The 27,892-nt window shown below is 39.1% G+C and overlaps 1 protein-coding gene across 7 annotated transcripts in view; it reads left to right on the top strand.

Annotated features, from left to right (window-relative positions):
* Positions 1-27,892, top strand: part of EHBP1 (EH domain binding protein 1) — a 547,128-nt gene that overhangs the window by 290,390 nt on the left and 228,846 nt on the right. For all 7 annotated transcript variants that reach the window (XM_089671985.1, XM_089671988.1, XM_089671986.1 and 4 more), the window contains one exon: positions 1,666-1,714. In XM_089671985.1, coding sequence (XP_089528111.1) covers positions 1,666-1,714 — 49 coding nt within the window. The remainder of the gene's footprint in view (positions 1-1,665; positions 1,715-27,892) is intronic.

The following is a 27,892-nucleotide window of genomic DNA, read 5'->3' on the forward strand; positions in this document are numbered from 1 at the left end:
AAGTACACACTATAGAGGGATATGCATTTTTTTTTTTTTTTTTGTAAGAGGTTCACAATCCATTAAAGTTTCTGTTTAGACCTCATGCACACTAGGCGTTAGCCCTTGTTCATAAGATTCTAGCTTTTCTGTGTGAGCGGAAGGAACAGATTCATCGTCCGGCCCTGCTACTGGTAGCCTGTATAAGTCTATGAGAGGCTGAAAGCTGCTAAGGCTGGATAGTGCACCAAGTGGTACCAATATTTAGGACACTATGCACTCAGGTAGAATTCTGGGATTTGTACCTGGGCGCATACTGCCCTAAACCTTAGTACCACTTAGTGCACTATCCAGCTACAGCAAGTTTCAGCCTAAAACCTAGAGTTTTACAGGCTGGTGTCATTGGGGTTGGGCAGTATACCTGTGCCTTCTGCCCATACAAAAACACTGGAATCTCATGCACAAGGGTTTAGTGCCAAGTGCACATGTAGTTCTAGAGTCACACTTACGCCAAAACATTTGTTTTTACATTTTGGATAGAGTAGGAAAGGTGTAGAACCACTGTCATTTATTTTTATTTTTTTATTTTTTTATTTTTTTTTACAGCTGTCTGTTTTCCTACTGAGGAGGTTTTCTTTTTTTCAGGGAACTGATGCCATGAGTAAGAAAATTAGGGAAAATCTTTCCAAAAGAACTACAGTGATTAAAACACCTTGTGCTAGAGTGGAGAAGGATCTCTATCAGATTTTTGTTGATGTCGCCTTTTTTAGCGTAGTAACGTTTGGTGCCACCAGGACAGAAAGTTAGGGTAAATCTACCAAAAGGGGATAAAAACAGCCGCAAAAACTTATCAAACCCTTCCCCTTTCTAGCTAACATTAAAAAATATTAAAAGAAAAACTTAAAAAAATAAACTTTTTTTTTAGCTTCAGTTCTACTTTAAATGTGCTTGTACTGCCTGTCTCTTTAGTAATAGTTAATCAGCCCTTGGTGGTGTCTCTTATTCCTCATGGCAATATAACATGAATATTTTCTATTGGCACAATCAAAACATGAAGAACCTTACTGGAACAAGAAAGTTCATGTATACTGTTTGGAAAGTTGATCATTTCACTGCCCTGCCTTACAATTTCAGATCTGTCAGAAAGTTTTGGGAGGTCTTTATACCGTTTGTAGCATGGAATGTGGAATGCTGGTTGAGAAAGTGTTAACAGCCTACAATGCAACTGTCAATGTCCCCCTTTCATTTTAGGCTCCCATCTCATTTATAATTTTTCTTCCTTAATCCTATAGAAACTACTGACCTCAAGATGCTATTAAAAATTTTGTTCGTGTTGAAATGAGATGAGAGAAATAAGCCTGTAGGTCTTTGAACGCTGACGACAAGGGATTACCACATGGCAAATTTGGCTGTCAAAGCTCGTCCCTGGTCCTTGCCTCCTATTTTAGACTAAAAAGCTGTAGGCGCTGAAACAGCCATAGCCATAGTATTTATTAATATATTTTTGCCTGTTTTTAATTTTCCACGCTATTAGTTTTGTTGATTGAATTCCTGAAAAATTACTTGCCATACAATTTTATTGTATCTGTTTTTATTATTATTTTTAGACTGAACTTGTTTAAATATATATACTATTTTTTCAAAGTCAAATTTTGTATGTACCCACTTTGCCATTTTCTCCTTCAGTGACTACAAGTCTCTGAATCCTCAAGATATTAAAGAAAACAACAAAAAGGTAAGAGCAGTAAGTAGAGGGCTATGCCCTACCATAAGCTGAACAGGATTTTTTTTTTTTTTTACTTTGAAATATTAGATAGACAAAAGGGAAGTATGGATGAAATGACAGACACTTCATCAGTTTAAAACCAGGAGGGTGTAATTTGGTTCTAGTAAACCTATAATGATGTGGGGGTGGCTGTTGTTGCTTATTACCTTCTAAATGCTAGTTGCCTGGTTGTTATGCTAACCTCTGGTTTTAGTGCTTTCTAAGGCACTGACCCAGAACTAGTATGCAAATCTAAAACGTTCTAGTTCCAGGTCATGCACTCAAAATATTGAACCAAGAGGAACAGCTTAATAGGCAAGAACTAGCATTTTCTGAAAGATTACCTATCGCAGCCGCCATTTTTTTTTATACTCATGTCTGGTTTTCTTTTCCTAACAACTTTACAGTATGTCCTGACATTAAGGTTGTCACCCAGATAATAAATCTCCAGCAAGGCAAGGATGAGCTCAGGTATGTTCAGATGTATCCCATCGTAGCGCCCCCCGCCCCCCCCCAGCTGCATTAATACTTGCTTCTTGTATATGTGTGGCTGTGGAATGGGAGGCATGAGCTTATCTCTGCAGCAAGGGCATAGACAGCAAAAAAGCTGATAGAGGGTTGGAGATCTTTGCAGGATAGATCATACATCAGTACAGAGGTTCTTACTGCACTCTACTCAAAAATAAGTTTCTGCACACCTAGCACTCAGCATGTAGTACCTGTTTAATCTTTTTCCAAATTTAAAAGCAGAAGTCCCACTTTGTTCAGTTGACTAACTGTCTACCTCTTACAAATGCTCCTATAGCATTAGTATGGATGTTAGACTTGCGTTTTACAAGCCTTAAAAACACTCTCCAAATGCCCTATGCGCAGTTTTGAAGTGTTTTATAAGTGTTTTACAAGGGTTTCAACCTCACCACAAATGCCTATAATTAACTGTAATGTTATTAATGTGTCACAACTGCACTGCAAACCCCTTCCAGTGCGTTTGCAGATCACCACCATAGACTTGAATGGGAGGCATTGAAAGGCTTGAAACTGCTCCAGACTCGACATGAGGCTTTAATTTTGAAGCGGCGCTAGCACTTCATGTTTTGATAATGTGTCCATAGTATAATATGCATAGGCGTTTGAGGAGCATTAAAAACTAGGCTGTATACATATGCTTCACATTATGTCAAGGTGCCTATATGTAATGTGGTCCTACTGTAATCCATGAGATAATAGACAGCGGGATAAATAGCAGTACATAAATTATAGCAGTTATAAAGCCTAAACATTTTTTTCCTTTAAAGGGGAACTTTAATCAGAAAATTAAGTACTGCTAGATTAGATCACTTCATGGTGGCCCCTTTTGCAGATATAGCTATGTAAAGTATTAAAAATAGGTGCTTCTACTGTTTAAAATCCAGTATTACACTATCTCACCCTGCACTGCACATGCTCAGTTGTTCTATATTTTTCAGCACCATGCCAAAAATGTAGAGGCTGATCTGCTGACAGCCTGAAGATTTATTGCTGCTGCTCAGGGGCTCTGGGCTTTAGCAGAATGGCAGCCTCCAGCAAGAAGAAACAGGAGCAAGGCTGGAGGCAATTTAAAGCACACACTTATTTTGGTAGTATAATTATTCATGTGGAATGTATGTACCTTGCTAAAGAATATTACTTTTTTTTTTAGCAAGTTGATATGGGTGACATTCCACTTTAATGCGTTTCTTTGCATTAGGTAAAACATGTTTAGGCATCAGTATGCCCCCTCATCTGGGGTGCAGTGTTTCTGAGCCACGCAGGGCCCCTTCTCCAAGCATGTCTGACGAAGGGGCCCTGCGTGGCTCTGAAACTTTGCAAATTTTTTGCAATGTGATCTCTCTTCAATAAAATAGCATTTGGACTTATTTGAAGATCTGTGGTGTGATGGCAAATATTTACACATGTAATGCTCTCATGCCTCATGGAAACTTAGCATAATTTGGTTCTGTCTGTCACGATTTTAAAAAGAGAGACTTCTTTCCCCACGTTTCTGCAGCCGTACGGGTGTGAACTGAGCCTTGTGTAGAGATTAGTAACTGATGCTTTCCCCTTTTCTCTTTAAATTTAAAGAGAACCCGTGCTCAGGCTATACACATTAGAGCAAATATTCTGAACAAGCAGTAAGGGAACAATAAAACAAGTTTTTATATGCCTTTGTAGCTATAAGCACTGAGGAGAAATTCATCTTAAAATTTTACAATGAAGGCACTGAATCACAACCCTTTATTTTTGTAGCAAAGGAGACTTGGGAACCTGCTGTCCTTTGTAAACAAACAGCAGGTATTTCTAAACCGTTAGAAACCAACGAAGGCCTCATGCACATAGACATCTAGCGGCTGCAAAGCCCTCAAGCATGAAATTCACTGTGCTTTCCTGTGCCTGGGGAGCCGCAGGTGCCACGTTCAGTAGATGGCTGAGCACGGCTGTATTTGTGGAAATGCTAGTAACTTCAGGGTTTACCTGTGAATTCAGGGAAATACACTATATGTGCATGTATATGTAAACGCAGATTGAGAAGCCATCAGTGTTATGACTTTTCCTTACTAAAGCCAAAGTTTTAGCTGGAGTTCTAGTTAACGTTTCCTATTAAATTATCATACTGTATAATTTCTGTAACATTTATATGATTTTGTCCAAAACACAGGGTTTTTTTTTGTAATCTCAAAGGCTTTTACATTGCATCAAACTTTTGCTTACCTTAACAGCCCCTTACTGAACGGAATGTTACACTGATAATGTCTTTCGTTGGTCCTCGAGCTAAAGCCTAGAGCCTTATTTAAACTTCAACTAAAACATAATAATGAACCCACTTTGTTTGCCAAGAAGTTGTCTGTCTGCTGAGTTCTGCTTCTGTTACAAAAAATTTTTTTATCTGTATTAGTTGTGAAATATGCTGATGCTTACTCTGTGTACATTTAGGGGTGCATTTTAAAGATTGCATAATTATAAAGCACTGTCTTTTCAAGTGTGATGATGAGTTCTCTTGAAATACTAGATTTAGCAATTTAAAAAAAAAAAAAAAAAAACATTTTGGGCATGACTTCCACTAATCAAGCAAGCTTCTCTTGTTCTGTGAACTTTGCCATCTGTGGTATAAAGCCTTTTCTGGCAGCCATTGTGGTGAAGCTGAAACCAGCAACTACCATTCCGGTGCAGTGAATTTGGGGTAAAATGAGAGGAAACACAATCTGGCTATTGCTTTCTTAGTTTACATCCTTTCACTAGTGGTATACCATTCCTGATTTCTCAAATGTAATTAGTCTGTGGTATTGTGTAGTTGTATGTGCTGTCATCACTCTGCAGAGTTGAGCATGACAGCAACATGGAACATGCAACTTGCTTCCTGCAAATTTCTTTCCTGCTCGACACCACAGTTCTCTGATAACCCCTGTGCCCTCTGCTCAAATGAATGCAAAGGGGACCATACAAGTGGCAAGTGACTGCTCTTCAATTATATTGTCATCTTCTGTCAATTAGAGCATTTGTTACTGCTTAACAGTTGATAAGAGCAGCAACAACATAATGCAGTTCATGTCTGGATCTTTTTTTTTGCAAATTATACATTTGCCATCTGTGCTGTTTTTGCGTTTCATGTGCATTGTTCTTTTAAATATATCTTCAAGTCAAAATAGAAAATGTAGGATAATTTAGTGGACATAGTCTAGCTAATTTATATTTTGCCATTTATATTTTTATATTTATATTCTGTCATTCATCTTCTGAACTTACTAAATCACTATAGTTTCCAGTATCCTTGGCTCTAATTCGAAGCACAAGAAAATGAAGATGGTTGTGTGCTTGGTTTCAAGATAATTCTCTTTTAGAGGTTACTCAGAAGAAAGGGGATTTAAGTGACTTTGAATGTGGCATGGTTGTTGGAACCAGACTGGCTGATCTGAGTATTTCAAAAATTGCTGATCTACTGGGATTTTCACGCACAACCATCTCTAGGGTTTACAGAGAATGGTCCAAAAAAGAGAAAGTATCCAGTGAGTGTCAGTTTTGTTTATGAAAATGCCTTGTTGAGGTCAGAGGAGCATGGACAGACTGGTTGATGTGACATTCAGATGGTAGGGACAGAATTTGATGTAAACAACATGAAAGCATGATCCATCCTGCCTTTTGTCAATGGCTGGTGGTGTAATGGTGTGTGGGATATTTTCTTGGCACTAGTAAGGTGTGTGTGTGTGTTTATATGTGTGTGTGTGTATATATGTATGTATGTATGTGTATATATATATATATATATATATATATATATATATATATATATATATATATATATATATATATATACACACACAGACAGTGCTCAGCATAAATAAGTACACCCCAATAGATTTGTTAGAAAACTTCTACTTTCTTTTCAGAATCAACATTTGCTATGGGACACTGTACTACAAAATATTCCCACAAATGCGGGCCATTGATTGCAAACAAGATTTGTTAATTTGCACACACAAAAACGTGTTTTTCCTAACAGATTAATTCAAGAGCATGTTGCAAAAATGAATACACCCCAATGAAAGTCTTAGGAACAAAGCAAAATTTTAGACAACAAAATCCATAACAACAAGATTTCAACCAAAGATGAGTCTAATTATTCATTAAACATGTGTTTAGCAGGCAGTTGATTATAAAAGGGCATTACTTAACAAAGAAAACCCCTTTGGCATGGCACCACATGGAAGAGAAATGTCACAAGGCCTGAGAAAGAAAATAATTTCTTTACACAAGAAAGGTGAAGGCTACAAGAAGATCAGAAAAGCTTTACTTATCAGTCAGAATACTGTAGCAAAAGTGATACAAAAATTGAACAAATATGGAACTGCAACCATCTCACAGAGACGTCCAAGCCGTTCATGGAAGTTAACGCCTCAACAGAAGCGTCTTCTGATGAGAAGGGTTGAAGAGAATCGCCATGCAAGTTCACTGCAGTTAGCTAAAGAAGTAGAAAGCCAAGCTGGGGTGTTTGTTTCCCGTGACACAATACGGCATACACTGCAGAGGAATGGCATGCATGGGTGTCCTCCACGAGGAAAACCTCTCCTAAAGCCCATGCACAAAAAAGCCCACCTAGAATTTGCCAGGGCCCATGCTGAAAAAGAAGAGTACTGGTACTCTGTACTCTGGAGTTTTGAGACAACGATAAATGTTTTTGGAACTGATGGCTTTAAAACTGTATGGTGTCACAAAAGTGATACAAAGAAAACTGCATGGCGCCTACAGTGAAACATGGTGTCCTACTGTGGGGCTGCATGAGAGCTGCTGTTGTTGGGGAGCTGCATTTCATTGATGGTATCATGAATTCACAGATGTACTGCTTTACATTGAAAGAGAAAATGCTACCATCACTCCGTGCCATGGTTGTTGTGCACTTTTTCAAAATGACAATGATCCAAAACACACATGTAAGACCAAATGTTTCATTTCTGTAGAAGAACAGGGCGAAAGTGATTCAGTAGCCAAGTATGTCTCCTGATCTGAACCCAATTAAACACCTATGGGGAATTCTGAAGAGACAAGTTGAGCATCACTCTCCATCCAGCATCCAGACTCTAAAATTTTTGAAGAATGGAAAAAGATAGATATTGCAATATGCTCATTCCATGGCTAGAAGACTTGGTGCTGTCCTCACAAATCATGGAGGTCATACAAAATACCTGATGGAGTAGTTTTTGTTGTGGGGTGTATTCATTTGTGCATCAACTAATTTGAGTAATACTGAAGACTTTGTAATCTAAGTTATATTACTTACCTTACTTTCATGTAATGAGCTAAACAAATGTTCTACAAAACTCAGTTTTGACAAAATTTTGGAAATTGTTCGGCTCCATGCACACTGGGTGTTTTGATAACACTGGTAACATTAGCTGTGTAAAGTCACGTTAAAAACGTGAGTTTTTCAGCTTTTTTAGCGTTTTTGTATTCGCAGTTTGCCGCGTTTAGCAGCGTTTTTCCATGTTTGCGGTTTTTAGGGTTTTTTTTTTTTTCACCCAAAAAAATAATTTTTTTTTTGCTCAAAAAAGGTCTAAAATCACCCGTTTGCAGCGTTTTACCATGTTTTTCAGCGTTAGAGCATTTTTCCAGCTAAAAAACTCCTCTTGAAACTCACTAGTTCGGGGGGTTTTTTCCAGCCAAAAAAAGGTCCCTGCCAAAAAACGCTGATTACAGTCTGTGTGCATGGACACATAGGATAACATGCTGGGGGGTTTACTGGCTGTAGAAAAAATGTCAAAAGCCAGAAACAGCTGCTGTAAAAACGTCCAGTGTGCATGAGGACTTCATGTGTTTTTTGAGATATTGATTAAAATCTTACTTTTCAAAAGGGGTGTACTCATTTATGCTGAGCACTGTGTGTGTGTATGTGTATATATATATATTTTTATATATATATATATATCTCGATTGATTCAAAGCAGGGTAGACCGCACCTGTGACTATTATAGTTGATGCTCACAACCAGACCCCTGCCTTCCAGGCTCAATATATAGCAAAGTTCCAAAACCGGGTGTTGCAGCATGCATAAGGTTTATTTAAATGCCCATCAGACAAAAAAAGGTATAGTTTGGCTACAGTTACAGGGCCCGTGTTGTATGAAACAGTAACCAAACTCTATCTTTTTTAACGAATGGACAGTTAACCCTCGGTTTTTCAGTTATATATAAATGTATACTGTGTGTGTGTATGTATGTGTATATATATATATATATATATATATATATATATATATATTGGTTAATGTAAATTATATATGGTGAATAAACACGAATTACCTTTCTGAAAGGTGCAGTATAAATCAGTACAATTTACGCAGCCCTGCTGGTGTTTCTAAAGTTAGTAGAGTTACTTATTTCCGCTCCCAAATACCATCAAACAATGCTTTTCATTCTTTAAATCCAGAGGCAGTAGTCAATTTAAAGGAAGCCATTTACTTGTGTCACCTGATCTGGTCCAATATGTCAGTGTGTCATATAATTGAGTCATGTTTGAGAAACTGCCTGTAGTGCTTTCCTTGACAGTCAGCTATTGATGGCTGTCAGTCAAGCTATCCAAATATGCAATATCCCATTTAAAAAAAGTTTGTATAATATATCATATATTGGTTCATGTTGACATTTCCAGGCAGAATACACAATGTTGAGTCACAACAGTACTACCAACAGTTACTTTTCATTATTTATAGAGAGGTTTGCTAGATTACTTTAAAAGTGATAATATTTAAGTGAAATATTTAATGACACATTTCTGTAAATCTTATCTTATTTTTGGCTAGACTAGGGAACACCTCCACTTTTTCCCATGTCCAAAACTTAGGGAGGAGGTATTCTGTAGTCCTAACACTCTTCCATATAACACTGTTTAAGATAAGACTGCAGATTACACTGGAAAACCCTGTATATTGCACATATAAACAGATCTAATCAAACACATTCAGTGGTATTTTTAACATACCAAAATGGATCAAATAAGAGAAGTTCATTGTTGGATTTACGTGCACTTTAAGCCTGAGGTTACTTTCGCCTCCAGTGGGACATCATTGCATTGTACTGTTGCTTGCTGAAATGAATGAGGGCTGTAGTGACTGTGAGTCCTGACGCTGTAGTGTCTATTATACAATAAGTCATTAGGCAGTTTTTAGGCTTCCACGTGCTTTTAGTTCACTTGTAATCGCAGATGTGTTCAAATCGACCAATGCAACCTATCACCAGTAGTTCCTGTTCAAGCTGTGATATATTCGCTTGAGCCATTTATTCAGTTTTACAATTAAAATTCAGTGAAAATTGGTTTAAATTGCCTGAAAAGTACCATGTATATGGCCAGCATAAACATTATACTAGTGTTGTGTTAAAAAATCAATAGCAGGACCCATTTTCACTGTTTGTTACAGCTTTTGTTTAGCTTTGCCCCATAAAACAACTTCCATTTGGCATTATACAATAAGCTAGAACTATAGGTTACTTGCACAGATTAAGGACTCGTTTACACTTGCTTCAAAATTTGGCATTGGACACGCTTTTTTAAAGCACTCTGAATGCCAATCAAAGCACTTGTCACCAAATAGAATGGGTAGCTTAAAGTCCTGTTAACATGTTGTTTGTTTTGCTTCAAAAATTATACCCTATGTTGCTTTCTTGGTGCTTCAAAGCATCTTCAAAGCCTCCATAGAAGTCTATGACAAAGCTCACTTGCAGCTTTTGAGAAGCTTTTATTCAGCTTTAGCTTTGCTTTGTTTTGGAGGTATTGCAGGTATGAAATATCCCAGGATGCATTGGGAGATCAGCAAGCAAACCAGAAAGACGTCATCAGCAGTCACTTCCAGTTCATATGTACTTATTCTGGAAGTGTCTGGTGTAGATATCACATCTGGTGTGCAGCGTGGATCAGCAGTAAGGTGAGTGGGGTCCAGAATAAAGAGGAGCAACTAGCAGAGAGCAAACATGGTGTACAACTTGGGAATGCTAAAGCGAAAGGTGAGCGGGCACTGGAGAGAGAGGACTGAGCGGTGAAGGATCAGCAAAGCTATCAAACCAGAGCAGGAGAAACTAGCAATGACACATGTGGTGCACAGCATGGGAACAATATAGCGGGAGGTGAGTGGGAACCAGAGAGAAAAGGATCAGCAAACCAGATCAGCAGAGCTGGGGGTTACTACTGAGTGGGGGATCATCCGAACAGGGGAGTACTACTGAGCTGGGCTTCAGCAAAGCAGGTGGTACTACTGAGTGGGACATCAATAGAGCTGGGGGTACTACTGAGAAGGGTATCTGCTGAACAATGGTACCAATCTTGAACAGGAGTACTAAAGAGCTGGGGATATGAGTGGCTGAGTGGGTTACTACTGAGCCAGGGTTTTACTAGGCCCCTTTAAAACAAATAGAAAAGCAACACACACAGAGGACATCTCCCAAGCTTCATTAAAGCTTCAAAAAAGCATCACCGAAGCATGCTGAAGCAGTAGGCGCTTTAAAGCAGAACTTTACCCATAACAACTTGATAAGAAATAATGTAATGTTCTTTAGCAAGGAACATAAATTTCACATTAATAATTATTCTCCCAAAATCAGAGTGTTCTGTAAATTGCCTCCTGCATTGCTCCTGTTTCTTCTTGCTGGAGGCTCCCATTTTGCTGAAGCCCATACTGTAGCCCCTGAGCAGCAGTGAATCATAAAGCGGACCTAAACCCATCGATTTAACGGTTTCAAAAAGCAGTTATATTACTGGAATGCTGGGATTGCTAACTGTGACATTTACTTGTGTCCTCTACCAAATTGTCAAACCAAATGGCTTTTGTCATAACCGATCACATGTGCAGCAGTATGGCAGTTACAGATCAAACAGAAGCAGCTTCCTTAACTGTAAAGTATAGGAGGGTTTAGTTCTGCTGTAAGACTGTCATCAGATCAGCCTCTACAAATTCAGCCTAAAAATAAAGAGCAACTGAGCATGTGCAGAAGAGGACGAGATGGTGTATTACTGGATTTTAAGCAGCATAGGCACTTATTTTTAATGTCTTACATAGCTATACCTGCAAAAGGGGCAAGCCTGAAGTGATTTAGAAAGACTTAATATTCTGAATAAAGTTCCATTTTTTAATGTGTGTTGAGGTCAAAGCAGGTGTGAATGAGCCCCTAAACCGATCTTTTCTTTGGCTTTTTCCAGTTTATTGTCACCTGGTGACACTGCAAAAACACACATCCAGTCCCCAGCTGGACTACAACCATATCTGCTTTTGTTTATCTCCATTATGGGCAGGATTGATGATGGGATTAGTAGTTTACAGAAGGAAGAAATGTTTGTTTGGTTAGTTCAATTTACATGAAGTAACAAGGATGTTGTATTTCTGGAAATATCAGTGATGTTTTCTGTTCTTACTGAAAATGTTTTTAGCCTGAAAAATTAAAACTAAAGCAGCTGCTATATCTAAGGAATGGTAAACTGCAATATATTACATTTTTTGTCTTGGGGATAGTTATCCTAATCACTAATTGTGCTCATTAATTCTAGCATAAACAATCATGTTTTTGTTAGTTAGAAGCTGTCCTCTTTCAGAAAAAGCAGGGTCCTCGCTTAGTTTTGTGAGTGTATTGCGCTGAATTTTTGGACAGATTTTATTAATAGCATGCTAATCTTGGGACAGTGGAGACATTAATGGACCAATATATTTATAGAAAAAAGATCTTTGTGTAATTTGTATGTGACATCTGCCCTTGTGCTCATGATGCCTATTAGACAAAAATAGGATGTTTAGGGCACACAAATATCTGCAGTGTTTTTCTGTTGATTACTAGACAGGAATGTGTGTGTAAATATATTTGCAAATTATAATACTTAAATCTTAGAGCAGAACTTCACCAGAAGCAAAGTCCTCCTCCCAATGGTCTCTGCCCCTGCCTTGGGTGCCATAATTATGACACGTGCAAATTTACCCACAGGCTTTGGCCTTCAGGTCCCCTGCTGGCTTTAAGACCGAGAACTGAGCAATTACATGATCATTCATTGTTCAGTTTTTGGTAACTGAGCAAAGATCAGTGACTCTGTTCTGCCCTTCCAGTGCTCACTGGAGTGCAAGGCTATGAAGGGGACAGGAGTGGCTGGCTAAGGCTCCCAGCGGCACAGTACCAGCGACCGGCTACAGGTCAGGCATCTGTGACCCCAAAAAACCTTTGTCCATATGTCTTTTTAACTTGTTCTAGCCCAGCCTATAGCAGATTGATGGCTGGACGAACCTTTTGTCCTTCCAGGTGGACGTCATATGACGTCCTCCTGGTCTCGTCCATGCCCCTGAGGGTGCACAGCTCAGCTCATCCCTTGGACACAGCTCATAGCTGATCAGGGTAAAGAACCAATGACATTGGTTCTTTACCATGTGATCGCTTAGGACTACCATAGTAGCAGTCTTTGCACTTGCGCAGATACCTGATTGTTCCAGCTCATGCGCAAATGCTGGGCTCCCTTGATACCCAAGCACTACAGCACAACTGTTTGCACACAGGGGGCAGGAAGACATTCTTGCCGAGGTGAGAAAGCAGCACAAATAAAGTACATTTAAAATTAAAATGAAATATCTGTTAATTGTTAAAACTCATGGGTTTTTTTGCTTTCCCTTCCCAGTAGTCAGGAAGAAATGTTTCCAAGTTTAAGTTAGTCAACTCTTAGACTAAGTTTGGAATTTCTTTCACTCTTATATCCGATGACTATGGTATTGGTTACTATGACAAGTACAGAATTTTCCTAACAGGTTCAGAGACTACAATCTCTCTATCCAAGAACAAAGAAAACATTTTGGCTTCAGATATTCTAAAGATTGCAGTTGTTGCACTGTACAATCAGACACAAGTAATTCAGATTGGGGGTTCTCAAGATGATTACAACACATAGCCTATGGCACTTCTAATTTACTACAAATTTTAAAGCAGACGTTTCAACATAGTATGGTAGATTCCTTTTCCACAAATGTAAAAGTGAAACTTTAGTCGAACAATAAAAGCTGAATTCAGAAACTTTGTAAAATGTGCAGGCATACTATGAGTTAGGAACAATGAGGTGCATGCCACCTCCTGGACTTAGCTCTCTTATTTAACATCTGATAGGTTTATGGTGCTCCCAGAGGAGATATGCAAGGCCCTGAAAGGGGAGAAGCACACATAGCAGCTCTGCCTGCCGCTCCCCTCTGCTGCCTATTCACTGAAGCCTTTGTATTTTGTGAATGAGTTTGCATAATACAAAGGCTTCTATGATTGTGCAGGGGAGGGGTGATTTGGGCATAGCAGCTGCATCGACTCTGCAGCTGAAGTAGCTGAGACCAGAAGTTCCAGTGTTGGAGCTCCTGGAACTATAGGGATAACTGTCTTCCTGGAGCTCCATAAACCTGCCAGAAGTAAATAATAGAGAGAAGTCCAAGAGGTAGCATGCACCTCATTGGATTTAAAAAAGTAATAAAGTGAGTTTCTTGACTTGTACCTACAAGTAAGCTTATAAAAAGGCTTACTGTAGGTGCAGTGAATCTCCTAAATGTAAGTCGTTTAGGAGATATTCATCAGTTGCAGCACATGCACAGTGATGCTGTGAATGCAGAGACTGTACGGCAATGATGACTCTATGGACATGTGCCATTCAAATGAACAGAGTCCGTTACCTTACCACCTAGAGCCTAATTATTGCACTATTTAGAGCATCTCCCCTCAAATGAGGTTCTCTTTGTCCTTCTCTTCTGTAAGCCTAAACTCCTTCTAATTCATTTCTCAGTGCTTTTAGGTTATTGTGTCATGAGAGAAGCTGCCACTGCTGGCCTCTCTCAAAGTTTCTAGTTCCCTGGCTGGTCTGACTTCAGTATGTTTCAGTCACAGTCCCAGAACAAGCATGCTGTAAATGAAGGTCAGAAAAGTGGCATGTATGAACAGGAGCCAGGCACTGTGTAGTTTTGTGATAGAAATAATACACCTTGTATGGAGGTGTGCCTTTAATAAATCATATGGTAAAACAATAAATAACCAGCCTGTGGCTTTAGGAAGCCAGGTTCCAAGATGAACGGCCCGTCCGCTCAGAGGGAAGCAGTGGAGTAGAATGCCTGTCAGTGCAGGGACCACGTTTACCCGACGTCCCAGCGTCCTGGATGACGTCACCACGATGTGGAGAGACGGAGGGGGGGGAACTCTTGCTGGAGCCGCAGCTTTAGAAGGAAGAGGCCGGTTGCTGGGACAACATGTTTCGCGCGCATGCGCTTTGTCAAGGTGTATTATTTCTATCACAAAACTACACAGCGCCTGGCTCCTGTTCATACCTCCCACAAACCGATGTGTTTTTACCATGGCAGCAGTGAGTTTTTTCCCCACCAATCATAGTTGACATATACCATTCACTTATTTCCTTTGGGACACATCTGTGCGCTTTTATCCAGACCGTTCTTCCAGAAAAGTGGCATAGCTACTTCTCTTCACACTTTTTCTGGGTCAGTGACTGAAGACACTGAACACAGCAGTGTTGATATAAAAGCAAGAATGACAGCCAAAAGCCTTAAAGTCCCTTTAACCATATTTGAATGAAAGGTACAGCTGAGCTGGATAGGTTTACAATGCAGGCTCTCACTATCAGCCTGATTTGACTGTGTAAGACATTATGGGAAATTGAAAAATATGGCTTTGCTACCATTACAGAGAACTATTATTTACATAATCACTCGCTCCACTGGCATCCAGTAATCGCCTCTTCTCTCCAACACTATTGGTTGTGGGCAGGCCCTAGCTGCCCTCACCTTTGGGCTCTGTTGGTTGTGGGTGGGCCATCGGACCCTGCTGCCCCTGCATTGTGTGTGATGATCTCAGAATGCGACCAGCAGACTGAACGCCAAAGAGAAGCAGCTTCGGGGAACAGTCCGGAGCAAAGGATAGAGTAAGTTAAAGTGCTAACAAGCATTTAACCCATTCAGTACAGGGGGAGCTTTACTGCAAGGATAGTATTTTAATTTGCTTGAAGTTCAGCTTTATTACAGAAAGCTCCTGTGCAGAAGCAAAAGTTCATGCTCTATTGCTGCACAGATCTGAAAGAAATAGCAAAACACATAGAGATTCAAGTGAGAATACAGATGCCTCTTTTATTTAGACAATACAGCGGGTAAAATAAGTATTGAACATGTCACCATTTTTCTAGGTAAATATATTTCTAAAGGTTTACTGCCATGAAATTTTCACCACATGTTGAAGTTGATAAATTAAGTTATGCATAATAAAATGAAATGACACAGGGAAAAAGTAGACATGAAGAAAGGGATGTGCAAAAAGACATGGAAAGCCAAGACACCAGCTGAAATCTATCAGTAATTAGAAAGCTATCCTGCCCTATGTCAGTGCAAATTAATATCAGCTGGTTCAGTCTCAACTGCATAATAAAATGAAACGACACAGGGAAAAAGTATTGAACACATGAAGAAAGGGATGTGCAAAAAGACATGGAAAGCCAAGACACCAGCTGAAATCTTCAGTAATTAGAAAGCTATCCTGCCAAGCTATTTGCATGTCAGTGCAAATTAATATCAGCTGGTTCCGTCTCAACTGATGGCCTATAAAAAGGTGTCTCATTACCAAAGTGTCACACAACAAACATCTCATGATGGGTAAAAGCAAAGAGCTCTCTCAAGACCTTTGCAACCTTATTGTTGCAAAACTTACTGATGGCATTGGTTAGAAAAGGCTTTCTAAACTTCTGAATGCTCTCTCGAGAGAGAGAGAGAGAGAGAGAGAGAGAGAGAGAGAGAGAGAGAGAGAACTGTTGGGGCCATAATCCGGAAGTGGAAAGAACATTGTTTCACCATAAACCGGCCATGACCAGGTGCTCTTCGCAAGATTTCTGACAGAGGAATGAAAAGAATTATCAGAAGAGTTGTCTAAGACTCATGGACCACTTGTGGAGAGCTTCAGACCTGGAATTAGCAGGTACAATTGTTTCAAAGAAAACAATAAGTAATGAACTCAACTTCCATAACCTGTATGCACGCTTACCATGCAAGACTCCATTGCTGATAAAAAAGCATGTTGAAGCTCGTTTCAAGTTTGCTGCACAACATTTAGACAAGCCTGTGAAATACTGAGAGAATATAGTCTGGTCAGATGAGACCAAAATTGAACTCTTTGGATGCCATAATACACTCCATGCTTGGAGGTCAAATGACACCCCAAAAACACCATACCAACAGTGAAGTTTGGGGGTGGGATCATGGTGTGGGGCTGTTTTTCATACAGTTCTGGGAAACTTCATGCTATCGAAGGAAGGACGAATGGAAAAACATACAAAGACATTCTTGATAATAATCTGCTGCCATCTACCAGGATGATGAAGATGAAATGAGGGTGGACATTTCAGCAAGACAATGATCTGAAACATTGAATCCAATAGAAAATCTATGGAAAGAACTAAAGATCATAGAAGAAGCCCACGGAACCTTCAAGATCGAAAACTGTTTGTGTTGGAGAATGGGCCAAAATCACACCTGAACAATGCATGTAACTAGTTTCCCCATACAGGAGGCATTTTGAAGCTGTAATTACCAACAAAGGATTTTGTACAAAGTATTAAATAAATTTCAGCGTGTTCAATACTTTTTCCCTGTATCATTCCATTTTTTAAATATAACTTAATTTCTGAACTTATTTGTTTTGGTTTCTTTGTATGTATGGATTGCATGGGTTGTTACCGACATGTGGTGAAAATGTCATGTCAACAGCACCTTAGAAATATATTTACCTAGAAAAATGGTGACATGTTCAATACTTATTTTACCCGCTGTATCTGCTTATTCCAGTGTTCAGCTTTAAATGCTCCATTATGATGTTCTGGATTTTATTTTTCTATATATTTTCAAAGGATTCAAGGAATTATATTGCCTTTTTTCTCCTGGACATGACTATTATACCCCTTTGGCAATACTATTAAGATCAATTGTAGAGTAGGATGGTGGGGTCAGCAATCTGTTGCATTTGCCCATAGGCATTGCAAGTACTGACAATAAGGACAGTAGGTTGGTTTTGTCTTATATTAAGTGAGAAATGTTTCAAACCATGTGCAATTTGATGTCTGCTATAAGACATTAGGTCTTTCTTCCCCCAGGTATTCTTCACGGAAGTTCTTCATTTTGGTTCACTGACTCATTTTTAGGGTCACTTGTTGGCTTACCACAAGGAATGTCTTAAATGCAGTACAGATATTGTGTTAACCTTTTACAGTGTAACTATTAGTAATGAGTATGTTTGTGAAAGGTATAGAGTTTTATAGCAAAGCCATCCAGAAATGCATACTGTGTTGTAGGTGGAGTGGAGCAATACTCTATCATCTTCTGGGCTTTTAACTGATCATGAAGACCCCACTGGAGAAATTTTCTGCAATTACCCAATTCTTCCAAGTTGAGAATATGTCTGGATTCACACTGTCTTGTGCCTTATGCAGTTTCATCTTTGCTCTTCCCCCTCCTTTACCAATTTCCTATGTACATTGGCTTTTGATCACATTAGAACTGCTTCTCTCCTAATACAAGTATATAAAAATGCAAAAGTAACTTGGAGCAGGTAGCTGAAATGTAGAAGAAAATCAGCTCAAGTACATTTCTTTAGGCATTCTGGTTGATCTCAAAAGCATATCAACCTGATCTCAAGTGCAGAATGAATATACCTGAAAATTAGTTTCATTTCCCCATAGCCTTTACCATACTATAGCCATTACCGCCACTGGACTGTCTGTACCTCATCAATAAATGCTCTGAAAACCATTCTGAGAATGTCTACATCTCAGTAGGATGCAGTGCTTTTCACGAGGTGGAATCATGTAGTGCCCAATAACAAGAGGATAACCTTTAAAGCCACAACATGGACACAAAGCAGTTAATTTACTAAAACTGGAGAGTGCTAAATCTGTTGCAGCTGTGCATAGAAACCAATCTGCTTCCAGGTTTGGTTTGGTTTGGACAAACCTCACTGTAATTGAACAAGCTGAAGTTATATTAGAAGTTTATTGGCTACCATGCAGAGCTGCACCAGATTTTGCTGTCTCCGGTTTTATTTAATCAACCCCAGTGTATTCCTAATTTTGGGCTCCACTCAGTCGTTATTTTGGAAATGCCTACATGTCACTGAGATGCATTGCTATCTTTGAATTTGTAATGCGACATAGACCCCTGTAGTGACCTGACAAAAAGTTTCAGCATACTTTTTATTAGTTTACCTCATTTATTTCTTGCTTTGGTACCAATGAGCCTTGTGAATCCTATGCACTCTTCCTGCATGTGCCAAAAACAAACCTAGCCCTGGCTGACTAGCTGGCTATCAGCCATTTCACTGTTTTGTGGACAGTTTAGGGCCAAACGAGGACTCGTTATGCCTTTTACCAATAGTATGCTTAACTGAGTGGCTTAGTATGCAAGTGTTCATCAAGCCTTTTTGTGTGGCACATACAAATGAACATCAGCAACGATATTGGCATGCACCATCTTTATAGCTTTCATTCTTTTTAACTGCTCTTTTGGATGACTGTTTATGATGGACTTTATTTTTCTTGACTTCCATTTCTTGCTTTTATTATCAATACCATGTATCACCCTAAACATTTACATCAGGCAGCTATGACCGTCTGACATGGTGTAAGTTTGTATCAGATAATTGTGATTGTATTTGAATTCGTTTGATTATCTCGGATGTACTTTTTATGTAGAACAAATCACTGCAATTACACAGCAGGCAAGAGGGGAAGGCTGATCAGCAATGATAAAGCCAAAGACAGATTAGTGTTTTGTGCTCCTTATCTCAGCCAACATCATTACTGATGAACTTTTATAGGTGGCTTTAAATGACCTGAAAGAAAAGTATTCCCTGACAGTATATACTGTGTGTATATATATATATATATATATATATATATATATATATGTGTGTGTGTGTGTGTATATATATATATATATATATATATACACATACATATATATATATATATATATATACACAGTGGGGATTGAAAGTTTGGGCACCCCAGCTAAAAATTTGTATTAATGTGCATAAAGAAGCCAAGGAAAGATGGAAAAATCTCCAAAAGGCATCAAATTACAGATTGGACATTCTTATAATATGTCAACAAAAGTTAGATTTTATTTCCATCATTTACACTTTCAAAATAACAGAAAACAAAAAAATGGCGTCTGCAAAAGTTTGGGCACCCTGCAGAATTTATAGCATGCACTGCCCCCTTTGCAAAGCTGAGAACTGCCAGTGTCATGGATTGTTCTCAATCATCGTCTGGGAAGACCAGGTTATGTCAATCTCAAAGGTTTTAAATGCCCAGACTCATCTGACCTTGCCCCAACAATCAGCACCATGGGTTCTTCTAAGCAGTTGTCTAGAAAACTGAAACTGAAAATAGTTGACGCTCACAAAGCTGGAGAAGGCTATAAGAAGATAGCAAAGCGGTTTCAGATGTCAATATCCTCTGTTTGGAATGTAATTAAGAAATGGCAGTCATCAGGAACAGTGGAAGTTAAAGCAAGATCTGGAAGACCAAGAAAAATATCAGACAGAACAGCTCGCAGGATTGTGAGAAAAACAATTCAAAACCCACCTTTGACTGCACGATCCCTCCAGAAAGATCTGGCAGACACTGGAGTTGTGGTACACTATTCCACTATAAAGAGATACTTGTACAAATATGGTCTTCATGGAAGAGTCATCAGAAGAAAACCTCTTCTACTTCCTCACCACAAAAATCATCGTTTGAACTTTGCAAATGAACATATAGACAAGCCTGATGCATTTTGGAAACAAGTTCTGTGGACCGATGAGGTTAAAATTGAACTTTTTGGCCGGAATGAGCAAAGGTACGTTTGGAGAAGAAGGGGCACAGAATTTAATGAAAAGAACCTCTGTCCAACTGTTAAGCATGGGGTTGGATCAATCATGCTTTGTGGTTGTGTTGCAGCCAGTGGCACAGGGAACATCTCACGAGTAGAAGGAAAAATGGATTCAATAACATTTCAGCAAATTTTGGATGGTAACTTGATGCCATCTGTGAAAAAGCTGAAGTTAAAGAGAGGATGGCTTCTACAAATGGATAATCATCCTAAACACACCTCGAAATCCATGGGGGATTACATCAAGAGGCGTAAACTGAAGGTTTTGCCATGGTCTTCACAATCTCCTGACCTCAACATAATTGAAAATCTATGGATAGACCTTAAAAGAGCAGTGCGTGACAGACATTCCAGAAATCTCAAGGAACTGGAAGACTTTTGTAAGGAAGAATGGGCAAAGATACCTCAAACAAGAATTGAAAGACTCTTGGCTGGCTACAAAAAGCGTTTACAAGCTGTGATACTTGCCAAAGGGGGCAGTACAAGGTATTAACTCTGCAGGGTGCCCAAACTTTTGCAGACGCCATTTTTTTGTTTTCTGTTATTTTGAAAGTGTAAATGATGGAAATAAAATCTAACTCTGGTTGACGTATTATAAGAATGTCTAATCTGTAATTTGATGCCTTTTGGAGATTTTTCCATCTTTCCTTGGCTTCTTTATGCACATTCATACAAATTTTTAGCTGGGGTGCCCAAACTTTCGATCCCCACTGTATACTGTCAGGGAATATTTTTCTTTCAGGTCATTTAAAACCACCTATAAAAGTTCATCAGTAATGATGTTGGCTGAGATAAGGAGCACAGAACACTAATCTGTATTTGGCTTTATCATTGCTGATCAGCCTTCCCCTCTTGCCTGCTGAGAGAGAGAGAGAGCTAATACAGCAAATGCCAACCAAATATGTATTGAAAATCATGTGAGTGTTATATTTTTTTAGTCCTTTAGATGACCGTTCTACACTTTTTGGCTACTTGTTTAATAACGTGCTTGCTATTACACATAACAAAACAGATCATGTTTCTGCAGAATACATATAACTTTAGACGGTTTTTTTAATATTATTGTTTTATCATACACTAGAATGATCTGTGATCCAAGCAACTTGATGATTGTTGGTCCTTAACATGGTGGCTTTATCATCTCAGAAACCTGCTAGAATTTTAATACACGACAGTGGTTAAAAGTTTACAGAGAATAGTGTGATGAGCAAAAAAAATGTTTTGTGACTGGCCAGTTTTGTGGACAAATGCAGTCTGTTAATGATAAAGGTCGGGGAAAAATGGCTAATATGTTCATGTTGAATGGAAAATCACAACTGTTCAGTAGTGGTAAGGTATCTATAAACACAAAGGATGTCAAGCCTTGAGTAGAAAGGGCTGCAGTAGGCAGAAGAAGACCATGTTAGGGTTCCACTCCTGTCAGCTAAAAGCAGGGAAAAAGGTTAAATTGGGGACATGATTGTCAAAAATTGATTATATAAAACTGGAAAACATTGACTGATCTAATAAATTATGATTTCTGCTGCACCAACCAGGTAGAAGGGTCAGATTTTGGTGAATCCTCTTTAATGAAGTGGAGTGAGAGGTGTGGAGCATTAATTTGTTCAAAGAAGTCTCCAGTAAGCATATGATTTAAAGTGAACCGTAACCTATAAGCTCTGTCTTATATGACTACAGGACCTTTCTTTACATTACAACAGGATCACAATGTATGATTTTTGGCAAAAATGGTCTAACAGACATGCTGCTTTCTGAAGAAATGGCTTCTTTTATGCCTCTTTGCCATTCAAACCAATATTATACAGAGATTTGATATGGTTGAAAGGCATTCTTCAAAGGAATTTGTGGGTAAATTTCTACTGTACTTCTGGTTTGTGCCAATCTTGAGGGACATCTTTTTATATATAACATCTGAGTTTTGATTTAACTTCAATTCTAGATAATTCAACCAGGAATACTCAGTGAGACATTTCAGCACATGCATAGTGTTTTGTATAGTTGACCTAATGTGTGCTTATACAGTATATTACATTTTTACAGATCCTCAATCTAGCACCCTCTGAAAATTGCAGTGCAAAAGCATATTTTGAGTAAGTTTAACAAACCTACTAGAATCCTAAATCAGAATTTTAGGCAAAACCCCAGCCAGTTTTTCTCCTGAATGATTGGCGAAGACATAGAACCTCTGTCATGTTTTAAAAGCTGTCTGTGTACACTCTAGAGCAGTATTTCTCAACCTTTTTCAGTCAGGGTGCCCTTGATTTTGAGTCTCGAGGCACCCCAGTCTAAGGCTTGGTTCACATTACTTCATTTTGGGAATGTACACAAATTTGCATGTGTTCCCAATACATAGACAAACGTGCGGTTCTTTAGTAGATACACAGGGTTGTTTTAATTCTTAATGGTACCCCTGCGCATTGGCAAACATACAGGCGTTAGATGTAACATTCTTTTGCTTCCTTTGTTTGATGAGACACCTACAGTAGCCAACAGGTGGGAAGCCTCACTTTCATCATTCACTGCGTGGTCTGCTAGTAATACAGAGTCATGTCTGAGCTTACTAAACTTCAAAAAGGGTAAATTGTTAGTGCTGCTTAGCTGATGCCTTTGTGACTTAAGTTGCCAATTTATTTACCATGTCGCAAGGTACAGTATCAAAGTTTATAACGGCATATACAGTTTCTGGGAAAATGTCTTCTGATAAGCATAAGCGTGGTCGACATGGTCAACTGACTGAAAGAGACAAAAAGGACATTTTGCAGGAGTGTGACCCGAAATAAGAAAACAGCTACTGTAAAAATGATTGCAGAGCTCAATCTCAGTCCTGTGAGTAGAACTCAAAAGGATGCCTCCCCCTTCCACTGCTGTCACTTTATTGTCCCGACTGAGCTCCTACTGTGCCAATGTACAGTTTGGCAGAGTGGGAGCTTGGTCAGATCTGACAGCCTTTCTCAACCAGGATTCTGTGGCATGGACCTCAGGCAATACCCCAGGGTGACACCCCAATTGAGAAAGACTGCTGTAGAGAAAGTACCTGCAATTTTCTTCTTTATTTGACACCTATCATTCAGACAGGAAAGAAAACTTGCAGTACGGACACAGCAATAAAATCCTAACAAATTATCCATGCACTACTAAATATGTATTTCTGTCATTGTCTCCTTCTGACACCCATCAAATAGACAGGAAGTGAGGGGAAATCTCCCCAGGAAGCCTAAAGCAATAAAAAAGTGAATTAGAGCATACACATTTCCCACTTTATCAAAAGTAAAAGAAATGTTTTGGTTGGAATTGAACTTTAAATTGTTTCAGGCATAAATTTCTGACTTAAAAAAAAAAAAGTTGAGTTTTTGTATTTTGAAATTGAATTGTATATGAAAGTGAAACATTTTAGTGTAGGATACATTTTGTAGTCAAATTAGAGAATTGGTCAATGGCTGGAATTCTTTTGCAAAGCTATAAATAGTTCTCATCGAAATGGAAGCAGCCTCTTTTGATTGTGCCAAAAGGTAGATTGCACTTAACAGACTAATAGGACAAAACTCAGTGTTGAATTGGTTTAGTTATACATGTATCTGTTCAAACACAAGCCTTTGCAACAGAGGATGATCAGTCGACATGTTTAAATAGCATGAACTCTATACTGCTAGTTGAAAATACAGTCCATTACATTGTGGAAAGAACACAAATTACAGGATTCACAGGTGAGTAGCGATCTTCAGTGATAATAAAGAAAATAAATAAATAATGAAAGCAATAAATTGAGTTCTCAGCTAGAGCAGATTGGTAGTGATAGCTTTACACCACTGGAAATCTCGTCCTTTGATCCAGATTGATAAACTCTGATCTGACTCATGCTGTCAATCAGCATAGGGACGTGGTCTGGAAAATATCACAGGGGTGTAAAAGGAAATTGTTATATAGAGAATTTATATGGCAGATCTCTAGATAATGGCTTCAGAGGAAGTATAAAAGATAAAAAAAAATCTTTGCAGAGCTGTAGAACGTATAAAAATTAGCAGAGATATGCATGCAAATGTATACATAGGGCTTATTGCATTAAGCATATCTCGTGCTTAACTTTACCATTATGTCCATTATGCCATGAATGGACAGTTCAACATACAGAACCTGGAATTACCTGACTTGGTGCCCAACCTGCAGCCCTTTGGTACTTGTAATGTGGCCCTTGGACCCCACAGTCTGTAGTGGTAATGGGAGCTTTGACTTGTAAAGGGGTAATAGCAGTGATCTCTAGTAGTTTTAAAGTGATTGTAAAAGATAACATTTTATTTTTTAAAAATAAACATGTTATACTTACCTGCTCTTGTAATGGTTTTGCACAGAGCAGCCCTGATCCTCCTCTTCTCGTATCCCCCGCCAGCACTTCTGGCTCCTCTCCCCGCTGAGTACCACCAGAGCAAACCGCTTTTTATGGGATCACTTGTGCGTGCTTGCTCCTGAGCCAGCTCTGTGTGTCCATAAGACTTGACCCTCGTCTCCTACTCTCTCCTCACTGGCTGTGATTAACAGCAGAGGGCTCCAATGGCTCCCAATTCTATTTCTGAGCCAATGAGGAGAGAGATCCTCTGCTCTCGTGCACATTGCTAGATCGAGATCAGGCTCAGGTAACGGTGGGCACTGCTTTTAGAAGGTTTTATTACCTTAATGCAGAGACTGCATTAAGGTACAAAGCCTTCTGCCTTTAGAACCATTTTAAATAATACTGTATGTTCCCAGTGTCTTACTGTCTTCTGCAGAATACTGTATCTCCAGTGTCCAACCAAACTTGTAACAAGTTCCCAGTCTCTGACCATCATTTCCTCTAGTATGATGGCAGTGTCAGACATTCCTTTCTTTATTTCTTTAATAAAGTGACTTTGTCACAAGGAAAGTATGGGAACTGCAGTTGTAAGCCTTCTTAAGAAAATGTTGGATGCCTGACCATGTCTAACGTAAATATTTTTGAATAGCAGACTCAGAACAAACATTGTTTAAATGATTGGTAAAATTCTACATCTCCATAGTTTTTAAAAGCCAGCAACTCAGACAGCATTGAAGCCAAAGGATAAGCATGACAGCCCAGGAGCCAACATTCTCCAAACTAAGGCCATAGATGGTTCGAATCTCCGCATGCTCAGCAGGGATCAGCCGAGATTCGAACCATCAATGGGCAGGCTGATTGTACCCAATTCCATTGTTGTACGATTCTTCATGCGATTGCCAATGGCTTTAGCTGCCAGCAGTAATCACTGTGTTCTCCCAGCAGGGATGGCTCCCCGAGCCCTCCTGCTGGGAGATCACAATAGCGCAGCGGTACTGTGTGACGGGGGAGCGATTTTCTTTCCCGCAACCTGTGGAAAATTGGAACGTCCATGGCCCGCCAAAGCAACGGCAGCCTTCATGGTTTTCTCATGAAGGAATCCCTTTAAGTTCTGAGTAGAGAATTGTCAGCTTTATGGCTTCATGCACATGGGACATTTTAAAAATGCTCCTGCTCTTTTTTGGCAGAAAGAAAGCCTGACACCTGTCAAAGTGTCTAATGCATTTAGAGACGTTTACACACGTCATGCATTTTTTCTGCCAAAACACTGCTGCTCCTGAACGCACTGGCCCTGGCTTTTTTTTCTGCTGGTAAATGCTACTGCTACTGAAAGCTTCTAAGTCTATGTGTGCAAGGACACATAGGATAACATGGAGGACCTAAAAGTGGCTGCAAAAACGCCCTGTGTGCATGAGGCCTTATTGTTATCCCTGGCCAGTTCGACAGAAAGTGAGGGGACATTTACCCAATGAGATCACAGGCGGTGATTAAAATCTGACAGTGGTCTGTGCTTCTCCACTATATCCAAAACACTGAAAAAAGCTCTGCATGAGCAAAGGTCACAGTACTGTAGAAATTTATGAGGAATGACTTTTACTTGTCCTTTTTTAATTCATGCTTCTCTGAGTGATCAGTTTGCACCAACTCCAGACAGAGATTCTATTCCCTCCTAATATTTTGCAAATCTAATAAAAAGAAATTTGTCTTGTTTTCTCTGTTGTGGAGATTTCCCCTGACTTCCTTGTCCCAGTGACATCTTGTGACAGTCTCACATGGGATATCAACAGGAAGGGAAGTGAGGGGAAATCTCGAAACTTGATAGAGGTTACAACCATTCCCCACTCTTAATAAAATCTGTTTGGTACTCCTGGGTGTAGGTTATATTGGGATTAAGAATTTTGTTTAAAATACAGGCAAAACTTTTTTTTTTCATTTTGGATAGAACAAGGGAGGGTTATAACCTTCCCATTCAATTTTCTTTCGCCATTCATGTCCCATCTCCCTTCACTTCCTGTCCCATAGCTAAACAGGAAGTGGGGGACAATCCCTGCAAAATAAGGGAATCCTTTGGGGACCCCCAGGTTACCAAAACTGATGTCCCCGTTGGAAGATTTCCCCTCTATTACTTATCTGGGGACATCCCAACATTTGGGATTTACTTTTAATGATAATGGTAAACATGACAAATAGGGTGAATCTCCCTGATGGGAGCACAGACCGCAATATAAACGGTCAAGGGTTCTATCCCAACTCCACTCTATCCAAAACAAAAATGATTTGCCTTTATTTTTACTTTAAGGTATAAGAAGGGGTAAAAAGCGCCTTAGTAAAAAATCAACAAGCTGCTATGCATGAGATAGGTACCAATGACCTATGAAATAGACAATATATGTGGAAGGTGCAGCGCTTATAACCAAAATATATGTAAAAGTACCTGTTGGATCAAAAAAAAAAATCAAGGATATGAGGTAGTCCCGTAAACATAAGTAAATGGAAATATAAATAGTTGAGGTGGCTTTGATATCCGTGTTGAGGTGGTAATGAAATGCGCACTCACCGGACGCGCATATTAAATGCGCCTAAATGCGCGTCCCGTGAGTGCGCATTTCATTACCACCTCAACACGGATATCAAAGTCACCTCAACTATTTATATATATATTTACTTATGTTTACGGGACTACCTCATATCCTTGATTGTTTTTTTTTTTTTGATCCAACAGGGACTTTTACATATATTTTGGTTATAAGCGCTGCACCTTCCACATATATTATACTTTAAGGTATTTGTTAGTGCAAAGACACATTTCAATATTTTATCAGCTGCAATTTTTATGTCTCTAGCCAGATTTAGGGCTTAGTACAGTATTTTTAATAATCTCTACTTGATCATCTTTGTCAGAAATGGAGGTTGAGGCATAGTGCAATGAAAAATAACATCTTCGAGAGTAATAAGTTGCTGTACACAGGGGAAATGCAGTATGCAATTTCACTCTGGAAACTCTTTATCTGTCTATACAAGGGGGGTTATTTGCTAAAACTAGAGAGTGCAAAATCTGTTGCAACTCTGCATAGAAACCATTCTGCTTCCAGGTTTTATTGCCAAAGGTTAATTGAGCAAGATGAAATTAGAAGCTGATTGGTTACCATGAACAACTGCACCAGATTCTGAGTGCTCCAGTTTTAGTAAATCTACCCCAGTGCGTTTTCTCTGTTCCTGAAGTGCCGAAACCGCTTTGAATAGTTACCCTACAGCATCAATTCAAGGCAATTTATTTTCAGGTTTGAATAGAGAGGAGAAGCATTTACCTCATTTCCTGGTTTGTCCCTTGACAGGAAGTAAAGAAAAAACTCCCACATGGGGGACACATAAATACAAAAGTGACTGACTTTCTAGTCCTTCCTCACTCTAT

Source organism: Staurois parvus, unplaced genomic scaffold (assembly GCF_062004578.1).
Source record: "Staurois parvus isolate SC_StPar_1 unplaced genomic scaffold, SC_StPar_1.0 ptg000117l, whole genome shotgun sequence".
In the NCBI taxonomy this organism is placed as follows: Eukaryota; Metazoa; Chordata; class Amphibia; order Anura; family Ranidae; genus Staurois; species Staurois parvus.